General features: G+C 35.8%; 3 protein-coding genes across 4 annotated transcripts in view; 2 read left to right on the forward strand and 1 right to left on the reverse strand.

The window, feature by feature from the left end:
• Nucleotides 1-1,671, forward strand: part of LOC112044750 (tyrosine--tRNA ligase, mitochondrial) — a 12,804-nt gene extending 11,133 nt beyond the window's left edge. For both annotated transcript variants that reach the window (XM_024080704.2, XM_052884262.1), the window contains one exon: nt 116-1,671. In XM_024080704.2, the coding sequence (XP_023936472.2) occupies nt 116-279 (164 nt within the window). In that variant the 3' untranslated portion in view covers nt 280-1,671. The remainder of the gene's footprint in view (nt 1-115) is intronic.
• LOC112044760 (rho GTPase-activating protein 44) lies at nt 1,669-18,290 on the reverse strand. The gene is made up of 6 exons (XM_024080714.2): nt 17,899-18,290; nt 17,420-17,670; nt 16,709-16,884; nt 10,926-11,169; nt 6,599-6,748; nt 1,669-5,547 (listed from the first exon to the last, which is right to left on the reverse strand). Exons 1-6 carry the CDS (start codon nt 17,949-17,951, stop codon nt 3,806-3,808), a joined length of 2,616 nt encoding a protein of 871 aa, XP_023936482.2. The 5' UTR covers nt 17,952-18,290; the 3' UTR covers nt 1,669-3,805.
• Nucleotides 18,291-21,930: 3,640 nt separating this feature from the next.
• The window catches only part of LOC112044778 (UNC93-like protein MFSD11), a 42,996-nt gene continuing 37,503 nt past the window's right edge, over nt 21,931-27,423 (forward strand). Inside the window, exon 1 of the mRNA XM_024080732.2 lies at nt 21,931-22,331. Within this exon, the coding sequence (XP_023936500.1) occupies nt 22,245-22,331 (87 nt within the window). The 5' untranslated portion in view covers nt 21,931-22,244. The remainder of the gene's footprint in view (nt 22,332-27,423) is intronic.

Consider the following 27,423-nt stretch of genomic DNA (forward strand, 5'->3'; position numbering starts at 1 on the left):
TAGTTTGTATTATATGTAGTGGTTGAGTTAGTCTTGAGATTTGAGTGAGCATTATGAACGAAATAATCTTTTGTTATGGTGTTGAATTAATTTCAAATTAATGTCTCTTTTCCAGGTGACGCTATGAGAATCATACAAGCTGGAGGTTTTTACATTAACCACCAAAGGATCAAGAAAATAGACGAAGTTATCACAGAATCTGCACACATACTGCCCAATCTAATTTCGCTTTTGAGAGTTGGCAAACGCAACTATTATATCGTAAAATGGCAAACATAATTACTATTTAAAATCCACCAATCTATGTTGAAACAGTGTTGTGGGTTTAAGAGGTGCCCTCACTTGGGAGCTCAGACCAATTACCTTCTACTGGACTTCATCATGATGAATGAATGAATGAATGAAATATACTTTATTGTACACCAAAAATAATAATAACAGGCAAGAAATTAACTTAAAAACTAATGTACAATTGGCTCATGATCTTCATTATCAGCCGATGGACGTCCACTGCTGGACATTGGTCTCTTGCATGGACTTCCAAACAAAACGGTCTCGAGCCGCCAGCATCCAGCGGCTCTCTACAACCCGCTTCATGTCATCGGTCCACCTAGTGGGTGGTCGACAAACACTGCGCTTTCCGGTACGGGGTCGCCATTCCAGCACCTTGGGACCCCAACGTCCATCGGCTCTTCGATACTGGACTAGTATCACACTCAAACTAACCAAAAATATTGTGTCGTTTTTTTGAGGTGGTTTGAGGTTTTGACGAAATAAACTCACACATCGAAAATATTTAACACTAATAAATATATCTTGTCTTTACACTACACATAACTGTAAATTATAAATCGTACACACACGTGTAATTTTAACACAATGAAACATCGATTATATAGACTTGTTTATATAGATTGTATGAACAAGTTGTTAGATCATGGCCTATATAGTTTTGACAGAGAGGTAACCTCATATTAGTACATTATGACATAAGTGCGGAATGTTGAAAATTACAGCCGAGGCGATATTGCAGCTCGAGCCGCAAGGCGAGAGCTATAGTAAGGAAGCAGAGGCTGTAATTATCTAAGCTCACGTATGTCATACGTTTTATAACACATTTGCGACTAAACACATTTTCTGAATATGAATTTGCATCTTTGCCTGTTTTCCATAAGATGACATTTTGATACGCTTGTCACTTTTGCTAAGATAGCGAAGGTTTTTTTTTAGAAAAATTCGCCAAAAACAGCCGGTATTACTAAAAAGTAAATTAATATTTTTGTGTTCCTGTTAATTATAAATGGTTGTCATTTATTATTAAAACGAAACAATAAATGTTTATTAACTATATTTCATCTCACAAAGTTAATTCTTAAATGGTGAGCACTTTTCTGACATAATAACTCTTTGTTAAGATTTAAAAAAGTACCGTTCGTTTTTAGACGGATGATAAAGGTTTTATATTACATTACGGCACATGTGCGTAAATAGATACATTACGATATTGAAATTGGTGATATAAGAGACACTTTACGAGCAAATGTTGTTATAAAACATATTTACTCAGGAGGTACCTAACTTCTAGCGAGGCAAGTCATATAGAAGGTAGTTTGTCTGAGCTTGGGAGAGATGCCATTGTGTTTTGCAAATAAAATAAAATACAATATAAATGTTTTGGTTTTTAATTTTATTATTACTTACAACAGAAGCTTGTATACTTGCAGTATAATAATTAATAAAATGCATATCACATAAAACATCGTAAACACTACATAACATACGTTAGCCTAGTTCAATATTCACTGCAACAGCGTGGCCGATACAGCTAATGCACTGTTAACACGAGTTACGAGGTCCATATTGACCTCGTACCGCAGCGAACGTGTTAAGTCGTAAATATTAAAAAAATATGGCTACTAGTTATACGTTTGTGCACTGCCCCGAATCTCCTAATATCACAAGGATTTACTGCAACATATTGCATCTAAAATTGTACAAAAACATTATAAAGCACGAACTATATAAATCGATCGCATAAAAAGCTAAATTGACTCAATCTGATATGTCCTTAAGGAATAATGATATTGATTAGACAAAGAAAAAATAGCACTCGACGAATGTAAACATTGATTAGCGTTAATTTAAAATTACTATACAATAATATTAATAAATGTGATCAATAGTACAAAAAAATAAATATGTCATCTGCAAAGTAAAATAAAACAAATTGTACAATACTAATGTACTCGCGTTATGTAAAAGTTCGGAAGCGATCTATTTAGTATCTAGCGTACATTACATAGAGGGCATCAGTCTTGCTCCGTCCCTAAGCGTCCGAGCGAGCGAATCGTAACGCTAGCCACTCACCTTCCGATAAACTCACATGCCTGCAGCGCTAACGATTTGACGTCCAGTAAAACTAATTGATGATGACTGTGATGAACTGATGTGCATTAGGAATGTTATGGATATGAAATTACGGATACGGATTGAATATGGGTAGGAATGATTATTATACCAGATACGGATACGGATACGAAATTATCCGGTAGTTTCGGATAATTTCGGTTACGGTTACTACATTTATAACGAATTTCAAAGTAAAATACCAATAGGAATTCGATAAATTCCGTAACACAACACTTTTGTTTGAAGTTTTCAAACCATTCGTCAATGTAAAATTGCTAGTTAGATACAATTACAAGTCAGTCATAAAGTATGTTATGACAACAGAGGGCCTAGTGACAGTTTGATACTGTTACTATCGCGTTAGCGTAAACACGAATTTCTAAGGAATTGAAACAGCGCCATCTAGTGGCACTACTGCACAACTGTTTCAATTCCATATAAATACGCGTTTACGTCGACGCGATAGTTACAGTATGAAAATATTGAAAACTCCCACTAGGCACACAGAAGAAAACAAACAATGCACGCGGCTTGTGTGTCGGCTGCTCCAGGCCGATGACATCATGCAGATCGCGACCAACACACGATCAGTTTTATCAGACGTCAAGCCGTTAGCGCTGCAGGTATGGGTTTATCGGATGGCATGTGGCTGGCATTAGAGGAATTGCTTCCAATACCGCGCCGACGGAAAATGCTTCCGTGTGTTTTCACATTATACGACATACTACTAATTCCTGTATTATGTAGAAAAGCTTTCGTTAGTCAAGATATCGACATCATAAGATGATATTTTTTAATTAATAATTTAGTTGACTGATACAGAAATCTGTTCATAAAATAATAAAAATTCTGAGAGGGAGGGAGAGAGAAAAATTCGTCTCTCAAAATACATGCGGTAAAATATTTCAAGTTCCCGGAACTCAATAATATGATAAAAAATAGTGTGCATTCAGGACCATATACTGATGCTACAGACCTTTAGTTTTAACTGTACAAACTGTACAGTTAATATGTCTGTGTGTAGACAACATTAAAGACTGTAATTTGGATTACATAAAACTGTACAGTTAAAACTGAAGGTCTGTAGCTCTCATAATGAATATTATGTGAGCTAGCCTTACGTATCGAATAACGTGAAAACACTTCACAGTGAGCAGTGGACGCGAGAATCAGTACTTCGGACTCCTGTACAGCTAACATGCGACCAACGACATAACTTGAGAAATAGACAACCGCAACCGGAAGTACCGCTATCTCATTCATTGCATTGCAGTCGAAAGAGATGAATAATGGGATAACTCCGCTGCCATTTCGACATTTTGTCTGTTTTTTTTTATCAGGAGACATGTCGTTGGTTGCACGCTAGGCCTACTGTAATACTAAAAGGCGGTTTGGACTAGAGGTCGGTGCTCTCGGACGCGGGCGCGACGGGGGGCGGCGGCGCGGGCACCAGCGGGCGCGGGGGGCGCGCGGGCTGCGGGCGGGGGGACTTCGGTCCCTCTGTGATGTTGCCTTCAGACTGCGACAACTGCCTGCTCGCATTAGTAAGGCTTTTGGGTTCATCGAGCTCTGCGTCTTTGCCGCCCGAGCTATGCGTCCGCTGCACTGTACCCCGAGTTGTATCCTCATCGGACGCACCCACTTGGATGACTGTAGGGTGCTGTTTATCCACAGTGTATATATGGGTGCGTTCGAGAACTGTCGGAGCGATGTCTGAGGCGTCAGTCAGCGAGCTGCGTTGTCCCCTAAAGCTTTGCGGGCGCAGTGTTGCGGGGCGTTCCGGTACGGCCGGTTTGTTGCGGAGCTGCACCTCGGTGTCTTCAGATGTCGGCAGGATGGTACGCGGCGCGGCGATCGGCCGCGGCGGCGGATTGCTCACCGGCTTTGACACCTGTCGTACACATCTGTCGGACTTCTCCGCGCCTAACGACGCCGGCCCGCTAGTACTATCGCCCACTATCTTAATTCTACCCACGATTCCGCTTTGAGCGGTCACGTTTTTGACTATCAGCGTCTGTTCCATCCTGTTCTCCATCGCCCTCAGGCTGTCGAACTTATCCTTTTCGAACTCTAAACTCTGTCTGCGTATGTCTGAGAGGTTCTCGCGACTGCCACTTCTGGCCTCTTCTTTGATCGCTTTCCGCTGGTTGTACGTCGATCGGTTGATGGTCTGTACGCCGGATATGATTTTCCCGGTTTCGGACATAACTGGCCGAGGGGGCTTCGCCGGCTTTTCCGGCTCTTTTGAAGAAATCTGTTGTTCTCGGGGGGGTTCTGTGACTTGAATTTGAGCTTCCTTTTTGTTCTTGTCGGGCGTGATGTTAGGCGGCACGGGCGCCTTGTTCTTTCTCCGCGTGACCGGTTTGGGACTGCCGTGGGGAGGACTAGATTGGTCGGACAGGGAGCTGTTGGATTGGGCTTTCTTGATGTCGTTGTCTAACAGTATGAGGCTGGTGTCGTGGCTGTTGCTCCGGGAATGTCTGCCGGGCGGGTCGGCCGGCCGCAGCGCGGGCTGGTGGTTGTAGCTGAACATGGACTTGCTCATGCTGCTGTAGTCGCCGTTCGCCTCCTGGCTGAGCGCCGCCGTCTGGTTGTAGCCCTGGACGAAGGTCGGGATGAACCCGTAGTCGTTCTGGTCCGGCAGCAGGTCCTCTTTGGTGAACGAGATGAAGAAGTTGACGTCGTCCTTGAAGAACCAGTCGGCGTGCTTGATGAGCAGCTCCACGCCGCAGTTGACGGCGGTGGTGATGTTCATGTCGAAGGTGCTCTCGTCGGCCGCCCACAGCAGGTTGGGCGCGATGACGATGGCCAAGTTGGAGGGGGTCATTTTGTTTGTGCTTTGATTTTGCGTCAAGGCAGACAAAAATTTGATGAGGTACCTAAGATTTTGGAAGTTCGCGTCGGGCAGGAGGTGGATGGCTTCCCAGAGGGCGTTGAGTCGCGTTTGCTCCGACGGCTGCTTGGACGCCAGGATGAAGTTCTCGTAGAGGCGGAAGGTGAGCAGCGGCTCGGGCAGCTCGCGCAGGTAGGACTTGAGCACGGACGCCACCACGTGCATGTCCCGGTAGTCGGTGGGCAGCGGGACGCTGAACAGGCCTGCGTCTAGGGACAGCTTCATCCGGCGCACTTTCGAGGTACCTGAGGAGCAGACTTGTTCTGTTATTTTTTATACCAGGGCGCATTAAACTCATATAATGGTACTCTAGGAAAGCAAGAGTATAATCGTGGTGTGGCTGTCGTGAACACATGTTTGTTTTATGTATCTCTCAGTAGCGAAGCGTGATTTGAAGGGGCCCTGTATCAAAATTAGTTGAAGGGCCCAAATGAAAGGTAAATTTCTAACAAAAGAAACAAAAATGCTCTCTTAAAATAAATATAACTATGACATTTTAACCTCTGAAGTATGTTTCCAACCTTTAGGTTCTCGCTTAACCCGAAAAGAAAAAAAGAGATTGCTTTTTTTACGTTTGTCATTTCTAGAGTGCAACTCTAAAGGCAGTATTTTTAATTCTCTCTCAATCACTCAGTTCCTCGTGCAGGTAACCCAGCGGGTCAAAGATTTCATACTCTAAAATCACTTGCGCCTCAGAACTGAGGTGAAGTGGTTAATTGTCTTCATTTCATTTAGTCGCATACAACGAAAGTTATATAACCCAATATTACCTAAATATTCCCTACAATGGCGAGTTGTGTGTTCACGAAGTGTAAAAACTACCATTCATACATAAATATATAATGTAAGCAAATCCAAAATTGTGCATGTGTGCGCTTAATGGAGTAGTTAAATTGGGTGATTTTGTAAGCCCATAATTTTTACCCGTTTTCTAATTTGCTTTCTACAGTTCTGGACTGAGCTTGTTTTGTTTCTTTTCAGTTTTTTTATACTTTATGCAGTCGGGTTTTTTATTTCTTTAATTAATTTATTTATTTTAACATAATAATCTCACTAGAACGGCAGCAAGTTCTATATTAGAAAGGGTATCCAAAGCTGCTTTAGTAGGATCATACCAAATTTTTCTAGACAAGAGAACACAAGCGGAGAAGAGAAGTGTTAGTTAACTGTCAAGGACGTCCTTAACCCTACACCATCGGTCACAAGTCCGGGGATCTGCTCGGGTTTTTCTCTCTGCCACACGATGGACCCCAAGATATTTCGTCTCTGTACAAAATCTTTGGTCTCAACACTCACCGCCAGCGATCCTGAAGAGTCCCTCCTCGTTGAGCGCCAGCTCGTGCAGCGTGCACACGCACAGCTCCACGGGGAAGGCGATGGTGCGCGCCGTGACGCGAAGGTGCTCCTCCAACGGGTAGCCGAACACGGGCTTCACCGAGCTGTCGTCTGAAACAAATACCAAAAACGCTTAGACACACTACAGCCATTCATCATCAATAACAACCCTTCGGCTTACTGTTGAGCACGAGTCTTTTCTCAGAATGAGAGGGGTTAGGTCCACTACGCTGGGCTAATGCGGATTGGCATACTTGTTAAGTCTGCCAATCCGCATTGGCAGACTTAACAAGTATGCCAGTTGTTTTTGAGTTAAATCGTAATCATCATTAACAACCCATATCCGGTTCACTTTTGAGCACGAGTCTCCTCCAGAGAAGAAATACTTTATAGCACACAAAAACACATAAAACCTTAAAAATCGGAATGAAATCAAAATGAGAGAGGTTAGGCCTTAGTCCACCACGCTGGCCCAATGCGGAGTGGCAGACTTCACACACGTAGGGAATTAAGAAAATTCTCAGGTATGCAGATTTCTTCACGATGATTTTCCTTCACCATTTGAGACACGTGATTTTTAATTTCTTAAAATGCACACAACTGAAAAGTTGGAGGTGCATGCTTTACATTCGTACCCCGCGGAAATCGGAGGCAGGAGCATATCGGAGGCAGAGAGATATATTATCACTGCTCTCTTAGAAGCCGTACAGACTACTTTAGTATTTCAGTCGAGTACAAACGATTACTGGGCGGTAAATTAAAAAATTGTTCATACTCGACTAAAATACTAAGTAGTCCGCACTAGGCATTTCAGATAGATCCATTACATTATTGAAGTGAAACTTATTTACGCCCAGTTGACTTAGAAACTGGTGAATGCGTGACGCGAGCGTTACGAATAGTGCGACCGGTCTTGGCGAACGGATGTTGAGAGGGAGACATAAATTAGGGTCATTCCACGTCAAATCGACCAATAGTTGGACTCGACCCCTTTCGATTTGGATAAATTTTGGTCAGAAGTTTTCTTTTATCCTATAACGAAGTTCTGCCGAAGAAAAAAAATTAAAAATTTTTTTTTCAAAAGTTATGCAAAATCCAAAATTTCACTATTTTCCATATTTTTTAAATTTATGTTTTAAAAATCTCGAAAACTATTGCAATTAAAAAAATCGATTATGGTAAACTTCAAAGGGGATACTTGGGGCTATTAAAAAAAAAAATTTCCAAAAAAAAATTTTTAAAAATCTCCAATTTGTGAAATTTTGAATTTTTGAAAATTGTCAAAATAGACCGTCGACAATAAATTTTTGGCTCAAATTTTTTTGTGTACTACCTTGTACCAATCTTAAAAGATCCTGAAATTTTTGGAACTGTGTTTTTTGTTTTTTCAAAAATATGAATTTTTGAAATTTGTTAAAAAAAAATTTCTTAATTTTTTTTTTTTAATCAGTTTGGCGAATCGCGTAATTTTGATATTTTGAACAGTTGAAATTTCATTTAGTGGCATAATGATGAGAAAAAAAACATTCACTAATGTGAAGATAGAAAGAGAAGCATTTACGTTTCTTATTTTACTGTAGGAGCAAAAGAGAGAAGTTTTTCTTCAGTCATATAGTCTAATACACTCATAGCTATTTTGTTAGGTCCTCAGAACTTGATATGTTATATGCCATACATTAATCTTACAATAGCTGCTATCTACCTCAATCAACTAGTGATAGCAGCCTCATCTTCCGCGACTCCAATGTCTCTTACAGAGACAGACTCCAAAAATTCTTTGCAGTTTTGTAGCCCACAATGACAGGATCCCAATTTTTTTACGTCACTACGCTGTGGGTCCCAGCCACGGTCACGGCTCGAGGTCAGAGTCTCAGAGTAAACACCCCTAAAGAGTCTTCCCTTTGTTATCATACATAATGCGGGCGAAGAATCAATATGTTATTTGCCTATAGTTTGTGAGGCGTTTAAATACTTATTTCGTGTATTATACTTATACGTGTTTGCTTATTTCTGTTAGTCACTAGGGCCCGCATGCGAGTCTTACAGTGGAAGTCATTGATGTTGTAGGGGCACCCCCAGGGGATCATTCAGTCGCTGAGTGTCGATTTAACCTCTACCTTGTTTGAGAATTTGACACTCAGCGGGTGAATGATCTCCTGGGGGTGCCCCTACAACGTCTATGAATTCCACTGTTAGGAAACAATGTCTATGCAACTCATGAAAAACATTTGAAAACCAATTTTATTAGATAATTAATTAAGCTTTTAATCATGATGCAGGATTTACAACCAGTTTGCTACTGGTCACTACCATTTTTTTTTTCATCTTTTACAAGTTAGCCCTTGACTACAATCTCACTTGCTGGTAAGTGATGATGCAGTCTAAGATGGAAGCGGGCTATTTTGTTAGGAGGAGGATGAAAATCCACACCCCTTTTCGGTTTCTACACGACATCGTACAGGAAACTAAATCGCTTGCCGGTAGGGTGGTAACTAGCCACGGCACAAGCCTCCCACCAGCCAGACCTAGACCAATTAAAAAAATCTCAATCAGCCCAGCCGGGGACCGAACCCAGGACCTCCGTTTTGTAAATCCACCGCGCATACCACTGTGCCACGGAGGCCGTCAAAAAAGACAAAATTTCTAAAAAGACTGTGAAGTTATACTTATGTTTACCGTTTCCCAACTGTGTTTTAGAAAACCCCTAAACACCTTTTCTAGACTAATGAAAATGCATCCTAATGATTGTTTAATTACACGCGGCTATTTACAACCTTGATAATTTATTATGAGTCACGCATGTCTGATAATAATATAAATTAATTTAACTGATAAAAATAATAATATTAATATAATTAATAAATACTTATACAATTCTAGAACTGATTCTGTGACCTTAATTTTCAGAATAGATAAATAGTACAACATTAGTTATATTTCTGGTGTGAAACCAAACAATAGTAATAATTATGTATTTACTAGCTGACCACCTGCGTGGTTCCCGTTCCCGTAGGAATACGGGGATAATATATAGCCTTCATCAATAAATGGACTATTTAACACTGAAATAATTTTTCAAATCGGGCCAGTAGTTACTGTTAGAAGGCTGGTTTACAAAATGTGGTACCTTAAATATAATTAGACCCTGATCCTTCCTACCATAATAATGTATGAACATTTAAATATATTATCTAAAACTGTCAAACCTGGGTCTAAAGGCGCTACTATGGGATTAATAGTCAAATAAGCGCTTGACTGCGATCTCAGCTGATGTTATTTTTTTCTTTATTCTTTCCCATGGGGGAAAAGGCAAAGGTACATTAAAAGGTAATAACACCGTAAAGCCAATCAGCTGATGTTAAATGACGATGTAGTTTATGATTACCAAACGGTTTTTTATCACCAACTTCGGTACAAACCTAGAGGTGCCTAGAGCTTCCAAAATGATTCATTTCCAATTACATATTATGATTAAACCGGTTTGATAAAATTATTAAATTATGTATGTTAGATGTTAAAAGAATCTGATGTCTTAACAAGTAGGTACTTTCTAAAAATGAACATGTTTTTTGTATTGACGATTTTCATCCAAAAAGAATATCTAAATCATTTAAAAGAAGAACATACACCAACAAGTATCAAGATTAATCAACTCGAGTGTCCAACATCTAAATTATTGCAACATCTTGATTAAAGCTTACGCGTAACCGTCTCTATTGAGATTAATTAATGCGAAAGCCACGCGCTTCTTGAACCTCAATTATGTGAGTGTAAAGTAATTTTAAAGTTGCTTAATTTTGAATTATTTTTGCGCTGCAAAAAGAGAAGCTCAAGTATATACTAATTGGATTTGGGTCCGGATTTTATTTTATTTTTGATTTACAATACAAGATCGTATCCGGGGTTCTATTTTCAGCTCCAGTCTAGCCTGCAATAGTCGTAGATGGACTATACTACATAAATCGCTCAACAACTATATGACATTAATTGTATTGATATACTAGTACAGCTGCTTGGTAGAAGGTTCAGCCCTGAGTTGGGAAGTGGGTTACACACCCGTGCCTCGGCGAGCACGTTACGCCACTGGTTTCGGTCATTATCATTAACAAAATGTCCTAAAATACTGATTGATATGTGTACCAAATTTCAATTAGATTGGTCCAGTACATTAGGAGAAAACAGACAGACCTTAAAATGTGCGCGAGGGAGATTATAAGGGTTCCATTTCTGTACTACGTACATTTGGAATCCTAAAAAGTGTCAACTAGCCTACTGAATGTCTACTCACTAATGAACCTCTCCAGCTCGGGCACCGTGTCCTGCAGCGAGTGCAGCGCGGACTCGTGGTAGGCGCGCTGCAGCTTCACGTACTGCAGCAGCGTGTGCGCCAGCTGCGCCTCCTTGGCGACCAGCGCGTACATGTCCGCCGCGAGCGCGTCGCGCGCCGCCTCCACCCTGTTGCCCGCCTCCTCCAGCTCCTCCTTCGCCGCGCTGTACTTCGCCGGGTATTCGTCTTTTTGACGCTCTAGATTCTGCGGAGGAAACATTCCTTTATTGTCTAAGTGTTCCCATACAAGGGAGATTACCCTTTGAAACATTTAAAAGGCTCTGAGCCCTTGTTTACGACCCGATCATGACCCTATGTTGGCAGTCGATCGATGCTTTGAAGTTTTAACTCCTTGCTGCGTGGCAACCACAAACGAAAACGCTTAAAACTAGAAGCGGCGTTTTGTGGCGGCTAATAAACATGAAATACATATCTGAAAAGTTCAGAAAAGAGTTCGGTGGCTGCTTTTTGTGGGGATTATAAAAACTGTCTCTATAGAATCGATGTTAAATAGTTGTAATCGTGTTCGTCCGTTAAAGAGCTCCGTAAAAATGCCTTTTTGTGTTATTGAATTGTGTAAAAAACGGGAAAAACCTACTAGTTTAGTATAATATATAAACCAAATCTAAGCTCATTTTCCTCAGAAAATGACAGACAATTTTGTTCGTGACTATGAGTGGTCCTTCTATAATTGGTCTGAGCCTAACACTAACTTAACATATTAACAAAAACATGAAACATACTCAAAAGAGTAAAAAAACAACAAAAAGTAAAGAGCCCAGATTTAATATGGAGAGGTCGTGAGACTCATTTGGGTTCGCACACCCTCCTGACACCTTGGTCTTTATTTATAGTAAAAATTCAAAGTCAAAATTCTCGTTCGTTTACTGGTGGTTCTCAGAGGATAAACTTAATCCAGCTTATTCAACAATTTCGTAGTACGTTTTACATAGCAACTTTATATTAATAGATATATAAATTACGTGTCACATTGTTTGTGCTCGATGGACTCTTAACCAATTTTAATCACACCATGTGCAGTTTGATCCAACTTGACAGATAGGATAATTTAGGGTAGGGGAAGGAAATTATAAAGCTTGACCAGGTCCACTAGTAGATCATATAAAAACATTTTACTATAATATTTGTAGCTTCGTGATTCGTATAGTTATTCTAAGAAATATTTTATGTCTAAAATGAATTCAGTGGCTTTCATTTTCTGAAAACGATCGAGTTAGTGAGTCGCCCATTTTATAAAATAAATGTATTAATTATTCATACACATAACACATCCTGTATAGATCTGTATACTTATTGTTTTATTCGCACTAATATGTTTTACTGATAACAACGGGATAAAGGGCGCCATGACGACGCCACCATATACCTAACTAATATCAAACTGAACATTCTATGTTCAGTTTGATATTAGTTAGGTATATGGATAAAATGAACATTTAGTTTAAGGCACCGATTTTAAGAGTGCATTTTCAAAAATTTGCGAATTTGAAGATAATATATTCAGTGGCGTGCACAAGGTTTTTAACTAAGGAGCGCTCAATACGTACAAATTGTACAAAATGGAAAATTCCATTCCACCTTCAATACAGGTACGTAATGAATCCTTAGGGTATGCATTGCGTTTATGTATCTATGAAAAGCACGCCTCTGGATATATTATAATATTTGACTAATATACGAATAACTATCACTATCAGTTGTTTATATTAATGACTGCCGAGTATGGGTCACAACTTTCTAGCTTCGGGTTGAGAAACTATCCCTAAGAAATAAAATAAAATAAAAAATAGTAGGGAGTTGAAAGTTTGTATAGAAAGTCCTTCATTTTTAGAGTTTATTTGTTCATAAATCATAAAAAATAGGAAATGTAATGTGAATCAATAATTTTTAAAATTCAACCCCTAAAGTACGCGGAGGTAAGGATGCTGATTATTATGAGCCAACTTTTATATGAAAGGTCGATGATTATCTATTATGTATGTACTATGTATTAACACAGTAGGTACATAATAGATTGCTACAATTATGATTGTAGCCCGACATTAATTAGTGTTAAGATAAATATAATTACAGCTTGCTTCTTAATTGAAACACATTTGAAGAGAGATTATAATAATGACTGTTTAAGGATTAGATACATAAAGATATTATTTATTTTTACAACTAGGTAAATAAATTGATATTTTATTATTTATTTAAATATCTTTACTGCAACAAACAAATTTGTTTTGTTTATCAAATCAAATAAACAAAACACTTTATAGCTACTAATTAATGAATCTATATTTGGTTACAATAGTGGTTTAGTTGTTTATTGGTTTTATTATTACTATTATATCATATTCATATTTATTTTGTTTAAAACAATATTATTGCATTTTTTATTTTATCAGATGTTGGTGGATGTTTTGAAATTGTTGATCGAAGAATCATAAGATAATATTAGTAAGTAGATGTGTGTTATCTGTCATGTTGTCTGTTGACAACCTTCATTGTTATGTAAAACTAGCGGGCGCCCGCGATTTCATCCGCCCTTAGACCTCCATAATCCGGCCCTGTCGCAAAATTTGTTCATAGCAGACATCTACTATCTATAAACTGCCTATTACTTCTACCAAATTTTATTATTCATTCATTCATTTCATCTTTGTCAAGCAGTTTTTAAGAGTGACCTTTCGCTTTTTAATATTTAGAATTAGATAATCAATAAAATAATAAGGGAATCTGATATCTGGTATATTAAAATAAATGTTTTGCATGCAAAACAAGTCAAATTAAGCAAAAAAAAGTATAAGGGTTGACTGGTACTCTAAATGTTTTAGGTTTTATTTTAGCCCTTAGCACTAAGCTAACCTATACTAATATTGTAATGAATAAGGGTTTGTTTGATTAAAAACCTATTTACTGGAACCACCAGTTTTTATGTATGGAAACATATTTGTTGGATATGATGACTAAACTCATGAGAAGTTACATAGACTGAATTACAAGGGGGAGGGAAGGGGAAAGATTAAGTGGAAATAAATTTGTATGAAAGTCTGCTTTTTAAAATTTTCAATAGCCTAAAAAGGTAAATGTGTTTTGCGTTCACACCAGATTGGCTGGTGGGAGGCTTCGGCCGTGGCTAGTTACCACTCTATCGACAATGACGTACCGCCAAGCGATTTAGCGTTCCGGTAGGATGTCGTGTAGATACCAAAAGCGATGAGGATTTCATCCTAGTTTTAACAACTTAGCCCGCTTCCATCTTTGTTTGCATCATCACTTGTGATCATCATCATCATCAGGTGAGGTTGTAGTCAAGGGCTAACTTGTAGAGAATAAAAAAAATTTAAAAAAAAGATAGTAGATTAATAGGGTAATAGTATCCTTATTTCCTTTTGTGACATAAATATTTCCAATAACAATTTATTCTGTAAGTCAGTGCCTACTAATTTATCTACAACACTAATGGACATTTCAATTATTGAATTATTAGTAATATCTTAAAGAAATTAGAGTGAATATTTATATCAGGTATCCCTTATTAATTTTTAAAATGTAAAACAAGTGATAAATGTACCTAAGCATTTAATTAATTTCATTTAAAAAATTATAATTTTACATTTTTGATGGCCTCCGTGGCGCAGTGGTATGCGCGGTGGATTTACAAAGCGGAGGTCCTGGGTTCGATCCCCGGCTGGGCAGATTGAGATTTTCTTAATTAGTCCAGGTCTGGCTGGTGGGAGGCTTCGGCCGTGGCTAGGTACCACCCTACAGGCAAAGACGTACCACCAAGAAATTTAGCGTTCCGGTACAATGCCCTGTAGAAACCTAAAAGGGGTGTGGATTTTTATCCTCCTCCTAACAAGTTAGCCCGCTTCTATCTTAGACTGCATTATCACTTACCATCAGGTGAGATTGTGAAAGAAAAAAAAGCATACTTGAAATGATCATTAAAGCATTTCTTAAAAATAAACCAAAGACATACTATGTTGTTACCTACTTGTTACAAGGATTGTAGAGCTTTTATTAAGGAATTATTAAGTATATAAGCTTTTACATAATACACATACAGATTGTATTTTAGTAATACTATTTCATTATTTTTATCCAAGCCACGAACCACTCTTTATCATCCTTCGAAAATTGAAATTAATAATCATATTAATCACACCGGACCTTCAGTACATTTTGTACATTATTGTTATTCAATGTTTAAATGCTATATACTAGTTATATTATTATTCAATCTGGGGCGGGTTACTAGTTATAATATATAGCATTTAAACATTCTGATTTAGATAAAAGAATAACATTATTTATACATCCTTTCTGCATTTAATACTGTATCAGAATGATATCAGTTGATAGTGAATAAGTTGATGCCTTTGTCATTTTTTATGTACAATATCAAGATAAATATATATCTGTCTGTTTTTAGAAGGAATATTATGTTTTGATTTGATAAAGAAAAATATATTTTTAACCATCAAAGTTCTGTAATCTGAATTGAGTAAAACGTGAATATTATCAATTTGGATTGATTTTAAATTAAATTGAAATTAATACTTTTTTTTTAAACTAAAAACATTATTATTTTTTATAATTTAAAAAAAAATGTGCATTTGATCTACTTTAAAAAATGGACACCAAGAAAAATTCTAAATTAATTTTAGTTAATAAAGCTGAAGAGTTTGTTTGTTTGTTTGATTGAACAATAGATTATTAATCTTAGGAACTACTGGTCCGATTTGAAAAATTCTTTCAGTGTTAGATAGCCCATTTATCGAGGAAGGCTATAGGCTGTATTTTATCGCCATGTTTCTACGGGAACGGGAACCACGCGGGTAAAACTGCGCGGCGTCTACTAGTTTTAGTTAATAAAGCTGGTTTAAAATATGCACCTTGTACAGAATAAAAATAAAATACAATATTAACTTGAATTTTCACATATTTGAGGGTCCTTAACATATGAGCAGCAGTTTTAAAAAAGTTAACAAAAATGATGTCAGTATTCAAGCATTTTGTTATTGACTATTTTACATTTTAATTGTGCTTGCAGTTTGGATGGCGTAAAAGTGAATGTAAATGCACAGTAGGAATATGAATTACGACAAAAAAGTTCAAATAGTTATTCTGTTTGTCCAGTCTATACTATATAATGAATTTGGCATGACAATAAATTTTATCAAGTGCAATTATTGCTCAAATTAATCAAACCTCTGTTAAGTGTAGTATGACATAAAATCTAGATTTAAATAACTTCATACTATAATTTTATCCTGAGACATTGTTAACTAGAGTTGAGTGTTTAAGGTCACATTTATTAATGTTGTATTTCACAAGGATTTGCATCAACTGATTTTGCATGAGATGTTAGATGGCCTGAGTAATCTCATTTAGTATAAATAGTCCTATAAAAATGTAGTCATTTTTACTGTATTATTTTTTTTAATTTGTTTGTTTTGGCTAATTTCTGAAACAGCTGGAACAGTTTTGATGGGACTTTGGACTGACAGATTATATAAAGGATATACATATAAAGTATAACTAATATTGGCTACAGGATTCCACAGGATCTTAATCTATACTTATTATAAATCTGTAGAGAGGTCAATTCTGTAAATGATATATAATTTCTTATTAGGCTAATGGCTAATAAGAAAGGCTTATTATCTTATTTTTTTTTTAAATTTTAAATCTAATAATACTCTTTGGCAGGCTTAAATATAAATACTCACATTAAATCTACTGAGTGCAGATTCTTTTTCACTGATCAGTCTACTTAGATGTTGTTTCGCTTTCTTTATAGCTGGAAGGTCATGATCACTTATTGCAGCTAGCGGAGCACACACAAGCTGTTCCACTTTCAGTTCATGCTCAGCTATCTCATTCGCAAGGAACTTTTCGGTTTTTCCTTAAAGGAAAATATTAAATTTATAATGCAATACTGTGTAATGTGCAATAATAATCATCTATATTTATAATAAAACTGTAACAGTTGCAGTTATGGACATCAGGGAAAAAGTAATTTGTAAAAAACACATGCAACACATTTTCCAGGATAAATATTGCATGGAGCAGTGCTTAATCTTGTAGTTTTTAACATAATATATACAAGTGTGTCAGAGCTTAATATTGTAAATTAAAAATAACATACTTTCAAAAATAGTAATTTTTGTTTAATCTATAATATTTGTCTCTGGCACTTCTACAGTTTCAAACAAATATATGTCTAAATAATAAATGCTCAAACTCAATAATTAGGAGTATGGAAAATATATTTTGCAACTTTACTTTCTATAACTTTAATCTTACATTGCAGTTTGTCTGGAGGAGATTGCTATTAGCAATAAGACCGCCTTTGTGCATTTTTATACTTATTTTATGTGCAATAAAGAATGTATCTATCTATCTATCTATTTACTTCATTAAAAATATACATTACTTACCACATTCATGCAAAATGTATTTTAAAATACTATCATCATCATCAAAATTACTAGCTTCACACATAGATAGCCCCAGGAGATATTCTGGCAGTTTCTTTAATCTTTTCTCCCTCGCTGCAGGGTCCTGACCTTGTGTGTTGCCAGCGCCAGTGGCTAATCTCTTGCTGACTAGTTGTAAGGCATTGCGTAGGTGTTCCACTTTTTTGTCTGCAGTTTGGAGCTCGTCTGTGAGTCCTTCGCCCTTCCCCGACCTGGCCATCACAACAATATTTTTATTATTATATGGAAACTTCATTAATAAGGGTAAAATTGCCTAATAAAACTGTCGCAATATTTTCAACACAAAAACAAACTGTACACTGAATCTACATTTCTCAAGTGCTTGTCTTGTAATTTATCTAAGCGATACCGCAGTTAAACATGCCTACACAATTCACAAAGGAGTCAAAATCTTATCTCTTCTGTGATAATACAAGTACCTCGAGAAGGTTTGGTCGGCGAGTTGTTTCACCTTGTAGAACTGCTTCTTCATTTTGTCAAATAAGTTTCTATTAAATTATTTAACGTTACAAGGTCATTGGACTCGGTCAATAACAATAAAACGATCAAGAACTCTCGCCGAAAAGAACGTAACGAAACTAATGTCAGCACGTCAATGAGATCATCTTCGCCCTATGAACGATAGAAACACACCGCCTAACACACAATCACTTTCCAATAAGGCACTACATTTCAAATTTCACTCTGATTTAAAACCGAATTATAATAATCCTAATTTTATTCTAAACTTCTACATACACAAATCGCAATGAATCAGAAAAATAAAATAAACTTCCGTCTCTGAAAATAAAAAACACAGACAGTAGAACAAAGCGAAATCCACAGACTAAATTATTATTTTGAAGTGCTATCACTTACAGCCATAGAGGAATTATTAATGGTCGAAGCATCTAGCACCTATTCTACCCTCAGACTAAATACATAAGGACTAGTATCGCACCCAAATTCACGAAAAAAATTTTCTGCCATTTTCTAAGGAAAACGACCTTAGATTTCATACGTATATTATACTAAACTAGCAGTTTTTGTTCGTTTTTTACACCATTTAAGTATACAAAAAGGTATTTTTACGGAGGTTTTTAACCGACGGACACGATTGTAAACTATGAAACATCGATTCTATAGAGACAGTGTTTATAATGGCATAAGATCGTTGATCATATACTTTGGCAGAAAAATAATGTATTGCGAGGCAGGTCTTTATCTAATTAGTTTTAGATTCTACCTAACTCCTAAGACTTTTGAGTCTTAGGAGTCAGGGAGGAAAAACTGCTTCGTAACGTAACGCGTTATTAAGCCACTCTGTCTGGCTTCCCTTTCTCTTACGCATACGGCAGCAGGTTCAAGTTATCACTTCTATCGAGTGTACCGAGCTTAGACTAATTAGATAAGGACCTTCCTCGCTAGCCGTTACTTTTCTTTCAAAGTTTTAGATCAACAATCTAATACGATTATAATAAATACCTAGAAAATCAATGATAAATAGTTGTAATCGTGTTCGTCGGTTAAAGAGCTCCGTAAAAATATCTTTTTGTTGTTGAATGGTGTAAGAAAAACAGGCAAAAGCTCCTAGTTTCGTTTATGCTAAATACCAAATCTAATCTCGTTTTTCTCAGAAAATGATAGACAAATTAGTTCGTGAATTTGAGTGCAATCCTAGCCCTTATGTAATTTTAACCAGACACACATTGTTATGTTCAATTTACAAAAATATTAAAAACAGAAACAATTTTTTTTAGGTAATTATTTAAAGGATTATCGAAAGGATTATCGTATTTATCAAATATAGTAGCAAATGTTGTACATTTTTTCACATTGTTGGTTTCTTCACTATTTTTTGTGTAGAACTATACTCTGACATTTAAATCGATGCAGTAAATTGACATTTCCAGTGTTACAGGTTATTGCTGTATAAAAAATAGTGATGGGATTAAATTTAATTAATAATCCTATAAGTTTAAATCTTTGATTTTTTTTTCAGAAGATAAAAAAAGAATTTATGAGCATTACCTACACTCTGTTCCTATGAAAAATTAAGGTAAAATTAAATTGTTAAGGAGGATTAGAAATAAAACAATAATAATTAGTAACTATTCATATTCTGAGTCACTATCGCTATCTGTTACATTTAAAACAAATTTGTCTGATATGTCGTCAATTAACGGATCGAGCCCGCTCATTTTCTGTTCCTCTTTTAATATATGTGCCACGCAATTACTCCATTTTTCTGGTGTGACATTATTTATTCCTTCTATAAATAGTTTTTTTACGTCGTCTAGTTTGTACGTTGTATTATTTTTCGCCACGTGTCCTTTTACCTGCGCCCACACTAATTCTATAGGGTTAAGCTCACAGTGGTATGGGGGCAGTTTTAATACAGTAACACCGTGTCGTGCGGCCATCTCATCGACTGCGTATCTATTATATTCTACATTAGTAGGTACACGTTCTAAGAGCGTGGGTTTCACCATAGTGTCCTGGTAAGGGATATTTTTCTTAGAGAGCCAAGCTCGTATTGCTGATTTATTCCATGACATTTTTGGTGCTGCTTCTATTTTCCTGCAGTGGTACGGGGCGTTGTCAATTACTACCACAGAATTGGGTTTTAATTTGGGCAAAACACCCTCAAACCACTCTTCGAAACAAGCTGCGTTCATTTCATCGTGGTAGTCTTCTCCTACTTTCTTGGCTTCAAATATCAGTAGTCCACCTTCTAAAAAGCCTTCTTCACCGCCTATGTGACTAATTATGAGTCGCTTTCCTTTGCCTGTTGGATTTTTCAAACCTACAGTTAGTCCATCTAAAAAGGCTTGCCGTGGCGATGTGACATTTTTGTCTACCCAGATTTTTGTTGTAGTATGACCTGAAAAAAGGATTAAATGAACATAGTATAAATAATTTATGTGGTACATTTAATGGAAATACTAATAAATACTTAAATACAATTGCGTGCCCTGCTAAAGCTGCGCTTTTAGCTGATATATTTGTATACATCTATTACTCAATTTTTAAAATTAATAAGATGTTGTTGCCATGTTAGAACTAATAAATGATAATAATGACTAACCTGAGTTAACCCAAGTTTCATCTTGATAATAAATATATCTTCCTTGCCTTCGATATTCCTTAATCTGATGTAGGTAACGTTGGCGCCATGTTATTATGTCTTGTCTGTCAACAAGTACACTTTTGCGTGACCTTGACGTGTATTTAAAATTAATATGCTCTAAAAGTTTTCTCAGTGTTTCTTTAGACATGTTGGGTAATTCTGGGTCATTATTTACAACATCCAAAACCTAAAACAATGTAATTTGTTAAGGGTGGAAGTCACAAAATAAAGTTTTCGCTTACAAAATTAATATAATGTTAAGGACTGACCTTTGCGATGGTTGGCAGTTCATTTTTAAAAAAGAACTGGTGCACATATCGCCTAATAGTAGAGAACGTAAATTCGTCATATTTATCCTTGAATGACAGTTTTGGTCCAGGTTTTTTTGGAGGTTTTGGTGGTGTATCTTTGTTCTCTTTAGATTCTTTTAGGACAACATAAACAACACGTTTTCCTATTCCTAATATTTCAGCTACTTTAGTTACACATTCATCTTTCTAAGGAACTTCGAACTCCGCTAATTTCCCAGACTGTTCTTGATACACGTACTTGTAGGCGTTGCTGATCATAAGTTTCTCCGTGACAGTGAAAGCCTTTCGTGAACGTTTTTTTGTCGGAGACAAAATTGCCGTGTCTTTGTCATCGCGCGATGTGCTTGGCTGAGTATCCATTTTGAACGAAAACAAACAAATGCAGTCAAAAGTCACAAAAAAAACAAAAAAACGTAACAATAAAACAATACGCAATAACAAAACAAACGTAATAACTAAATAAAATTTAACAACAAACTCAACAATATAACAACTATTACAGAGAAATGGAAACATTCGTGCGCTCAGACTGAAAGAATGAAGCCGAATGGCGAAAGACGAGAATAACAAAATGGCGTTTAGTGCAAAATACCTACCTCTCTCGACTTTTTTGTTTGTTTAAAAATAATCGAGATAGATAGGTTTTTTCTTGTCTATTTCTTTTGTTAAATAATATTAATTAAATAGTAATAAATATATTTTACTTATAGAATTAAAACTTAATAGGCTTACGCTAGTAAAAAATCGTTTTTAAATTAATGAAGCCATCACTACTAATTTAAGTATGGTATCATTATTTTTGAAAGTGACATTAGCGCATGTCAGTTTACTGCATCGATTTAAATGTCAGAGTATAGAACTTCACTAAAGGATCCATAGAGAAAAGTATAATTTAATCTGTGGACAAAATCCACTACAATGTCATTTTGACTTTGACAGCGCCATTCACAGCAGCCGTATTTGACATTGTCAATGAAATCGATTGGGATTTTGACAGCTATTTATTTATTTACTACTTGTGATGACGACAAATATTTGGTCTTTGGAAATTGTAAAATGTAGATTGTGGATATTACGACCGTGAGTCCGTAAACATAAGAACTAAAACTTGATAAAGCGTTGAATTTCTCGAGCGATTGCAGTGGAGGGAGTTTCAATATTGGGAGAATGGATGTAGAATATATAAATATAATTAACATTACAAAGGCAAACGTCGACCAATAAAGAGTGTTACTCCATTAAGGAGTTCGATAATATTACTACAAGTATTTGTGTTGATTTTAAATTGTTAATTAATATTATTGGTATTATTGTTTAGTTCGTGTTAAAGTTTTAATCATCCACGATGGATCGAAAATTTCTAAATGTTATTCTACTCGGTTTTGGATTTATGTTTGTGTTTACTGCATTCCAGACTATGGGGAATATAGAGGTAAGTTTATTAATTTATTTAACATCATTCTAATAAATGTTGGCCATTATAAAGGCATAGTTTACTTAGAACAAATCTTGTTTTATATTTTATTTATTTTTGAACTCAAGAAAAAAAATTATACGTAAGTGAAACTACTTTAAGGTGTACTAGATGATTTAATGTAGTTTATTATTGCTGTATTACATGTAGAGTTACAGAGTAAGTCCTACACATATGCCTTTCACACTTCAACCTTCACATCAAGTTAATACAATACCTCACAGCTATATAGTGTAATGTTTTATTTATCAACTAGCAGACGCCCGCGACTTCGTCCGCCCTTAGACCTCTTTAATACAGCCCTTACAGTATTGCTGTAAAAATGGAGTTACTTCTCCCGTTTTCTCAACATTTCCCCACAGTTCTGCTACTATTGATCGTAGCGTCATGAAAAGTATACTAAAACCTGCCCAGGACTATGAAGAATAATTGTACCAAGTTTTGTTAAAATTCGTCAAGTAGTTTTTGTTCATTTATCAAACATACAGACAGACAAAAATTTTACTAATTGCATTTTTGGCATCAGTATCAATCACTAACCATCTGCTGATAGTTAATTTGGAAATATATTTCATGTACAGAATTGACCTCTCTACAGATTTATTATAAGATTAATGTGTGTACTTGTGTTTAAATAGTCTTATGAGATTATTTACTTATACTAAACCCAAACTTTATGTGCAATGTTTATCAACAAACAAGCTAAAAATGAGGGTAATTTATACCCTAATTTTTTAAAAATCATTCTACACCTAATAATAATTTAAATTATCTTTTTCCAAAATAATGAAAAAAATATATTAATTATAGCTATTAGATATAGTTAATATCTTTTGAATTACATTCTATGAAACAGTAATACATATTTCTAAATAAATTACATATGAAATGACATGTATTTTCAACCGACTTCAAAAAAAGGAGGAGTTTCTCAATTTGATGCATATGTTTTTTTTTAATGATTGTTACCTCATAACTTCGTCTATTGTTAACCAATTTCGAAAATTCTTTTTTGTATGAAAGAGTATACTATCAGATTGGTCCCATTTAATTTTCATGAAAATCAGTTTAGTAATTTTGTGTTAAAATCAAAATAACTGAAATATGTCTTTGAAGTTGGTTCCATTTTTATGTAAAAAAGATTATCTACCTTCATATTTAATTTGTTTGTTGATAAACATTGCACATCAAATTTAGCTTTAGTTTAAGTCATTTACTACTTACACTAGCGGATACCTGCAATTTCTCGGTCTGCCCTTAGACCTCCATAACCCAGCCCCATCGCAAAATTCATTCTTAGCGGACACCTACTAACTTTAAACTGCCTTCCTGTGAAATTTTTAATGGTGAAAGAGTTTTTAAAAGTATCAAGAAGTTTTTAAGAGTAATTGTAACAAACAAACAAACAAATCCAATAAGTATTACCTCTTTATATTATTACTTGACAAAAATGTAGAGGCACAAATGAAGTGGCAATTCTCCAGGCCATGGTTGGTCTAAGCCGCCGCATAAATAGTCATGCAAATGTGGAAAAAAATCTTCGACTTTTTTTTAAAAATTGGGTTAATAAACAATCCAGGGTATTGGGTATTGGCTTATCATCATATAAACCTTAAAATGCCTGGTGAGAACATTCCAGAGGTGTCGTAAACCTATGACATTTACGTGCGTCTATAGGTACCGATTTACGCGCAAAAATGTCAGTAATCCTTATAGACACCTACTATATGAATTTAAATGTTTATTGTTGGTATTCCTAAATATCACTAAAGAACTGCCTTATTGGACCAGTGGTTAGTCTATGTGGTTTCGGATCACAAAGTCTTGGGTTTAAGTCCTGGGTCGAAAACAATCCGTTTTCTATACTAATTTTATAAAGATTTTATTGTTTGCTTGTTTGCATTGAATGAGCTCCGAAACTACTAAAATGATTTAAAAAAAACTCTTTCACTCTAGGGAAGCTACACTAGAGTGAACTCAGGTATACCCGAGTGCTCTATGCTATATTTTATCACCATATTCCTACAGGAAAGGGAACTACGCGGGTGAAACCGCGTGGCGTCTGCTAGTGTTATATAGTAAGACTAGCGGACGCCCGCGACTTTGCCCGCCGTTAGAGCTCCTTAATCCGGCCCTATCGCAAAATACGTTCTTAGCGGATACCTACTAACTATAAACTACCTACCATCCCTGTACATCGAGCGGTTTTCGAGATTTCGTGATAAATGGCCTTTTGCGTTTTTATATTAAGATTAGCCGCGCGGTTTTACCCGCGTGAAACCCCCGTTCGTGTAAGAATACGGGGTTAATATATAGCCTATAGCATCCTCGATAAATGGGCTATCTAACACTGAAAGAATTATTCAAATCAGACTCGTAGTTCCTGAGATTAGCGGGTTCAATCAAACAAACAAACAAGCTCCTCAGCTTTGTATATTAGTATAGAAAGTATAGATTAAAAACTAGCCTAATAAAAGTGTTAATTCAGGGTTTATCTGAAATTAAAAACTAGCCTAATAAAAGTGTTAATTCAGGGTTTATCCGAAATTTAAAACTAGCCTAATAAAAGTGTTAATTCAGGGTTTATCTGAAATTAAAAACTAGCCTAATAAAAGTGTTAATTCAGGGTTTATCTGTAATTAAAAACTAGCCTAATAAAAGTGTTAATTCAGGGTTTATCCGAAATTAAAAACTAGCCTAATAGAAATGTTAATTCAGAGTTTATCTCAATTTAAAAACTAGCCTAATAAAAGTGTTAATTCAGGGTTTATCCGAAATTTAAAACTAGTCTAATAAAAGTGTTAATTCAGAGTTTATCTGAATTTAAAAACTAGCCTAATAAAAGTGTTAATTCAGGGTTTATCTGAAATTCAGTGTATTTTTGTCTCAATTCCAAAGTTTCGACAATTTAGTTTAGTAGTTGCAACATAACAAACATACAAACTTACATATTAACTTTCCCTTTCTTATCATTAATCTGATCTGTGATTTGCTGTTTAACTATTGGTTAAATAAGTAGAACATTGTATTAACAATTAAAAAAACAAATTACGTTTTATATCAAGCGGTAAATTTGTAACTATAAAGAGATTTTAATAACGCACATCGTTATAATCGAATTAACACCACGCCCGTCTGCCATTCAATATTCGCTAATGTTATATTGAATGAAATATCGCTTGGTCTTTTTTGGCGTTCGGTAACATAGATTATGCAACCTTTCATCATTCTACGTGGTCTTACCGTCATAACTTATGGTCTAAGAGCATGAGACGGCCAGACCTTTTTCTATTCAATGACAATTAACACTATTGTAGTGTCTGATACCCAGAACATATAGGCAAGTCAAAAATCAAATGTAGTCTATGCATCAGAACACCGCTGTCATATTTGGCACAACCTTGATAAAGGATACAGTCTAAGGTACAACCGAGCTTACTTGTTAGAGGTTTATTCTATCCATATGGATAGAAATCCATTGCAACACAACATTAAACTAAATCGCTTAGCAATACGTCTTTGCAGGTAACCCGACCAGACCTAAGCCAATTAAAATATTTAAAATCCTAAGCCAACCCGAGCTGTGACTCAAACCCAGGACGTGACTGTCGAGAACCACAGCACCAACTGTGCCAGAGGAGTCGTTTAAAAATATCATTCAAATTATTTAATACGCTCATTCGACACAATGAACCTTGTATTGGGTCAACACAACATTGCCAGTAAACAGCGATGAAATATTATATTCGTAATCCCATACAATTCAAACTGAACCTCCATTTTCCCTGTAACACAAAAACACAAAATCATGCTGTCAAAAAAACTATAATAAACATTTCAAATAAGGGTCTCCTGTTTAGCATAAGCCAATAACCTCACAATGCGTGAAAGAGGGACGACATTTTATTGCAACTCTTTTAAAATATTTATATTATACGTGATATAATTTAGAAAGCCTCTTAATGGCATGGAAAGAGATGGTATGAGGAAGTACTCGTATTTATAAAACTTTTTCCTTAAGTAATGATATTTTTTGCAAAAAAGACTTCAAGCTTTACAACCCACAAAAAATTTTAAAAGTTCGCTCGATTTCTTCAAGACGTCAGATCCTGACTTGACATGGGACCATCAATACTTATTTTCAGGATCCTCAAATCGTCTGATAATAACCATAGGACCATCACAAATAAATACCTACTCAGAATTATTTTATAGATGACTTCTTCCAATCAATGTACAAGTAATTCGATCAAACACTAAACAAGGAAATGGCGTTCCGCTACTTTGCTGACAAAAGGCCAATTGGGGGTAAACTCTTTGCACTCTGATTACAGCGTTTTCATCTTAGAAAAGATACCACTTAACGTCAAGTTTGCACTTTCGTAATCAGCTACTGATTTTTCATTTTAAAATATTTTGCATCTGACTGATCATTGCCACGACAAAGCTACTTGAGATTTTAACGCAATTGGGAACTAAAATATGGATATACCTATTTGCGTTCTGCGTAGGCCATCCATGTCCGTGGACTGGATAACAATATTTTGGAGTTGTCCATTAATAGTTCTCAATTTAATTTGGATAGCACTATAGATAATAATAATTAGAGAAAATGAAAATTGTGCTAAACGTTTACTTTAGATCTTGGGTATTTTTTGTTTAGCCGTGAATATAAATACAATAAACAATATTATTCCGATTAAATTCCTATTGGCGAAGTGTATTATTATTATTTACAAAAAAAAAAACGGAAATATAGTTTAATCAAGTAATTTGGCAAACATAAAGACATTGACCGACAATATATTTTCAGCACTATATTCCAGTTAGTTGTTTCTACGTTACGTTGGATTTAGTAAGGTTATCTAGGAAACTAGTAAAAGTCATTGTAGTTGTTTAACTTTGGTCAGAATAGAAGAAAGCGTGAGACATGTAACTTTAACTCACTACTTGGTTATTTACCTCATGGCGCTTTATGTACGAGTAAAGTACAGATTATATCTGTTTTTAACTTTAAGTAGGTCAAGAAATCAAAGGTTCTTATTGCAGC

The sequence above is a fragment of the Bicyclus anynana genome, chromosome 11 (assembly GCF_947172395.1).
Source record: "Bicyclus anynana chromosome 11, ilBicAnyn1.1, whole genome shotgun sequence".
NCBI lineage: Eukaryota > Metazoa > Arthropoda > Insecta > Lepidoptera > Nymphalidae > Bicyclus > Bicyclus anynana.

What these genes read in the sequence shown, in the direction of transcription:
- LOC112044760 (XM_024080714.2), bottom strand. Translation starts at nt 17,951, where the DNA reads ATGAAGAAGCAGTTCTACAAGGTGAAACAACTCGCCGACCAAACCTTC. An exon ending in GCCGACCAAACCTTCTCGAG is followed by an intron (nt 17,671 to 17,898) that starts GTACTTGTATTA and finishes TGTGATGGCCAG; the next exon opens with GTCGGGGAAGGGCGAAGGAC. An exon ending in ACTCTTCAGGATCGCTGGCG is followed by an intron (nt 5,548 to 6,598) that starts GTGAGTGTTGAG and finishes TCTGCTCCTCAG; the next exon opens with GTACCTCGAAAGTGCGCCGG.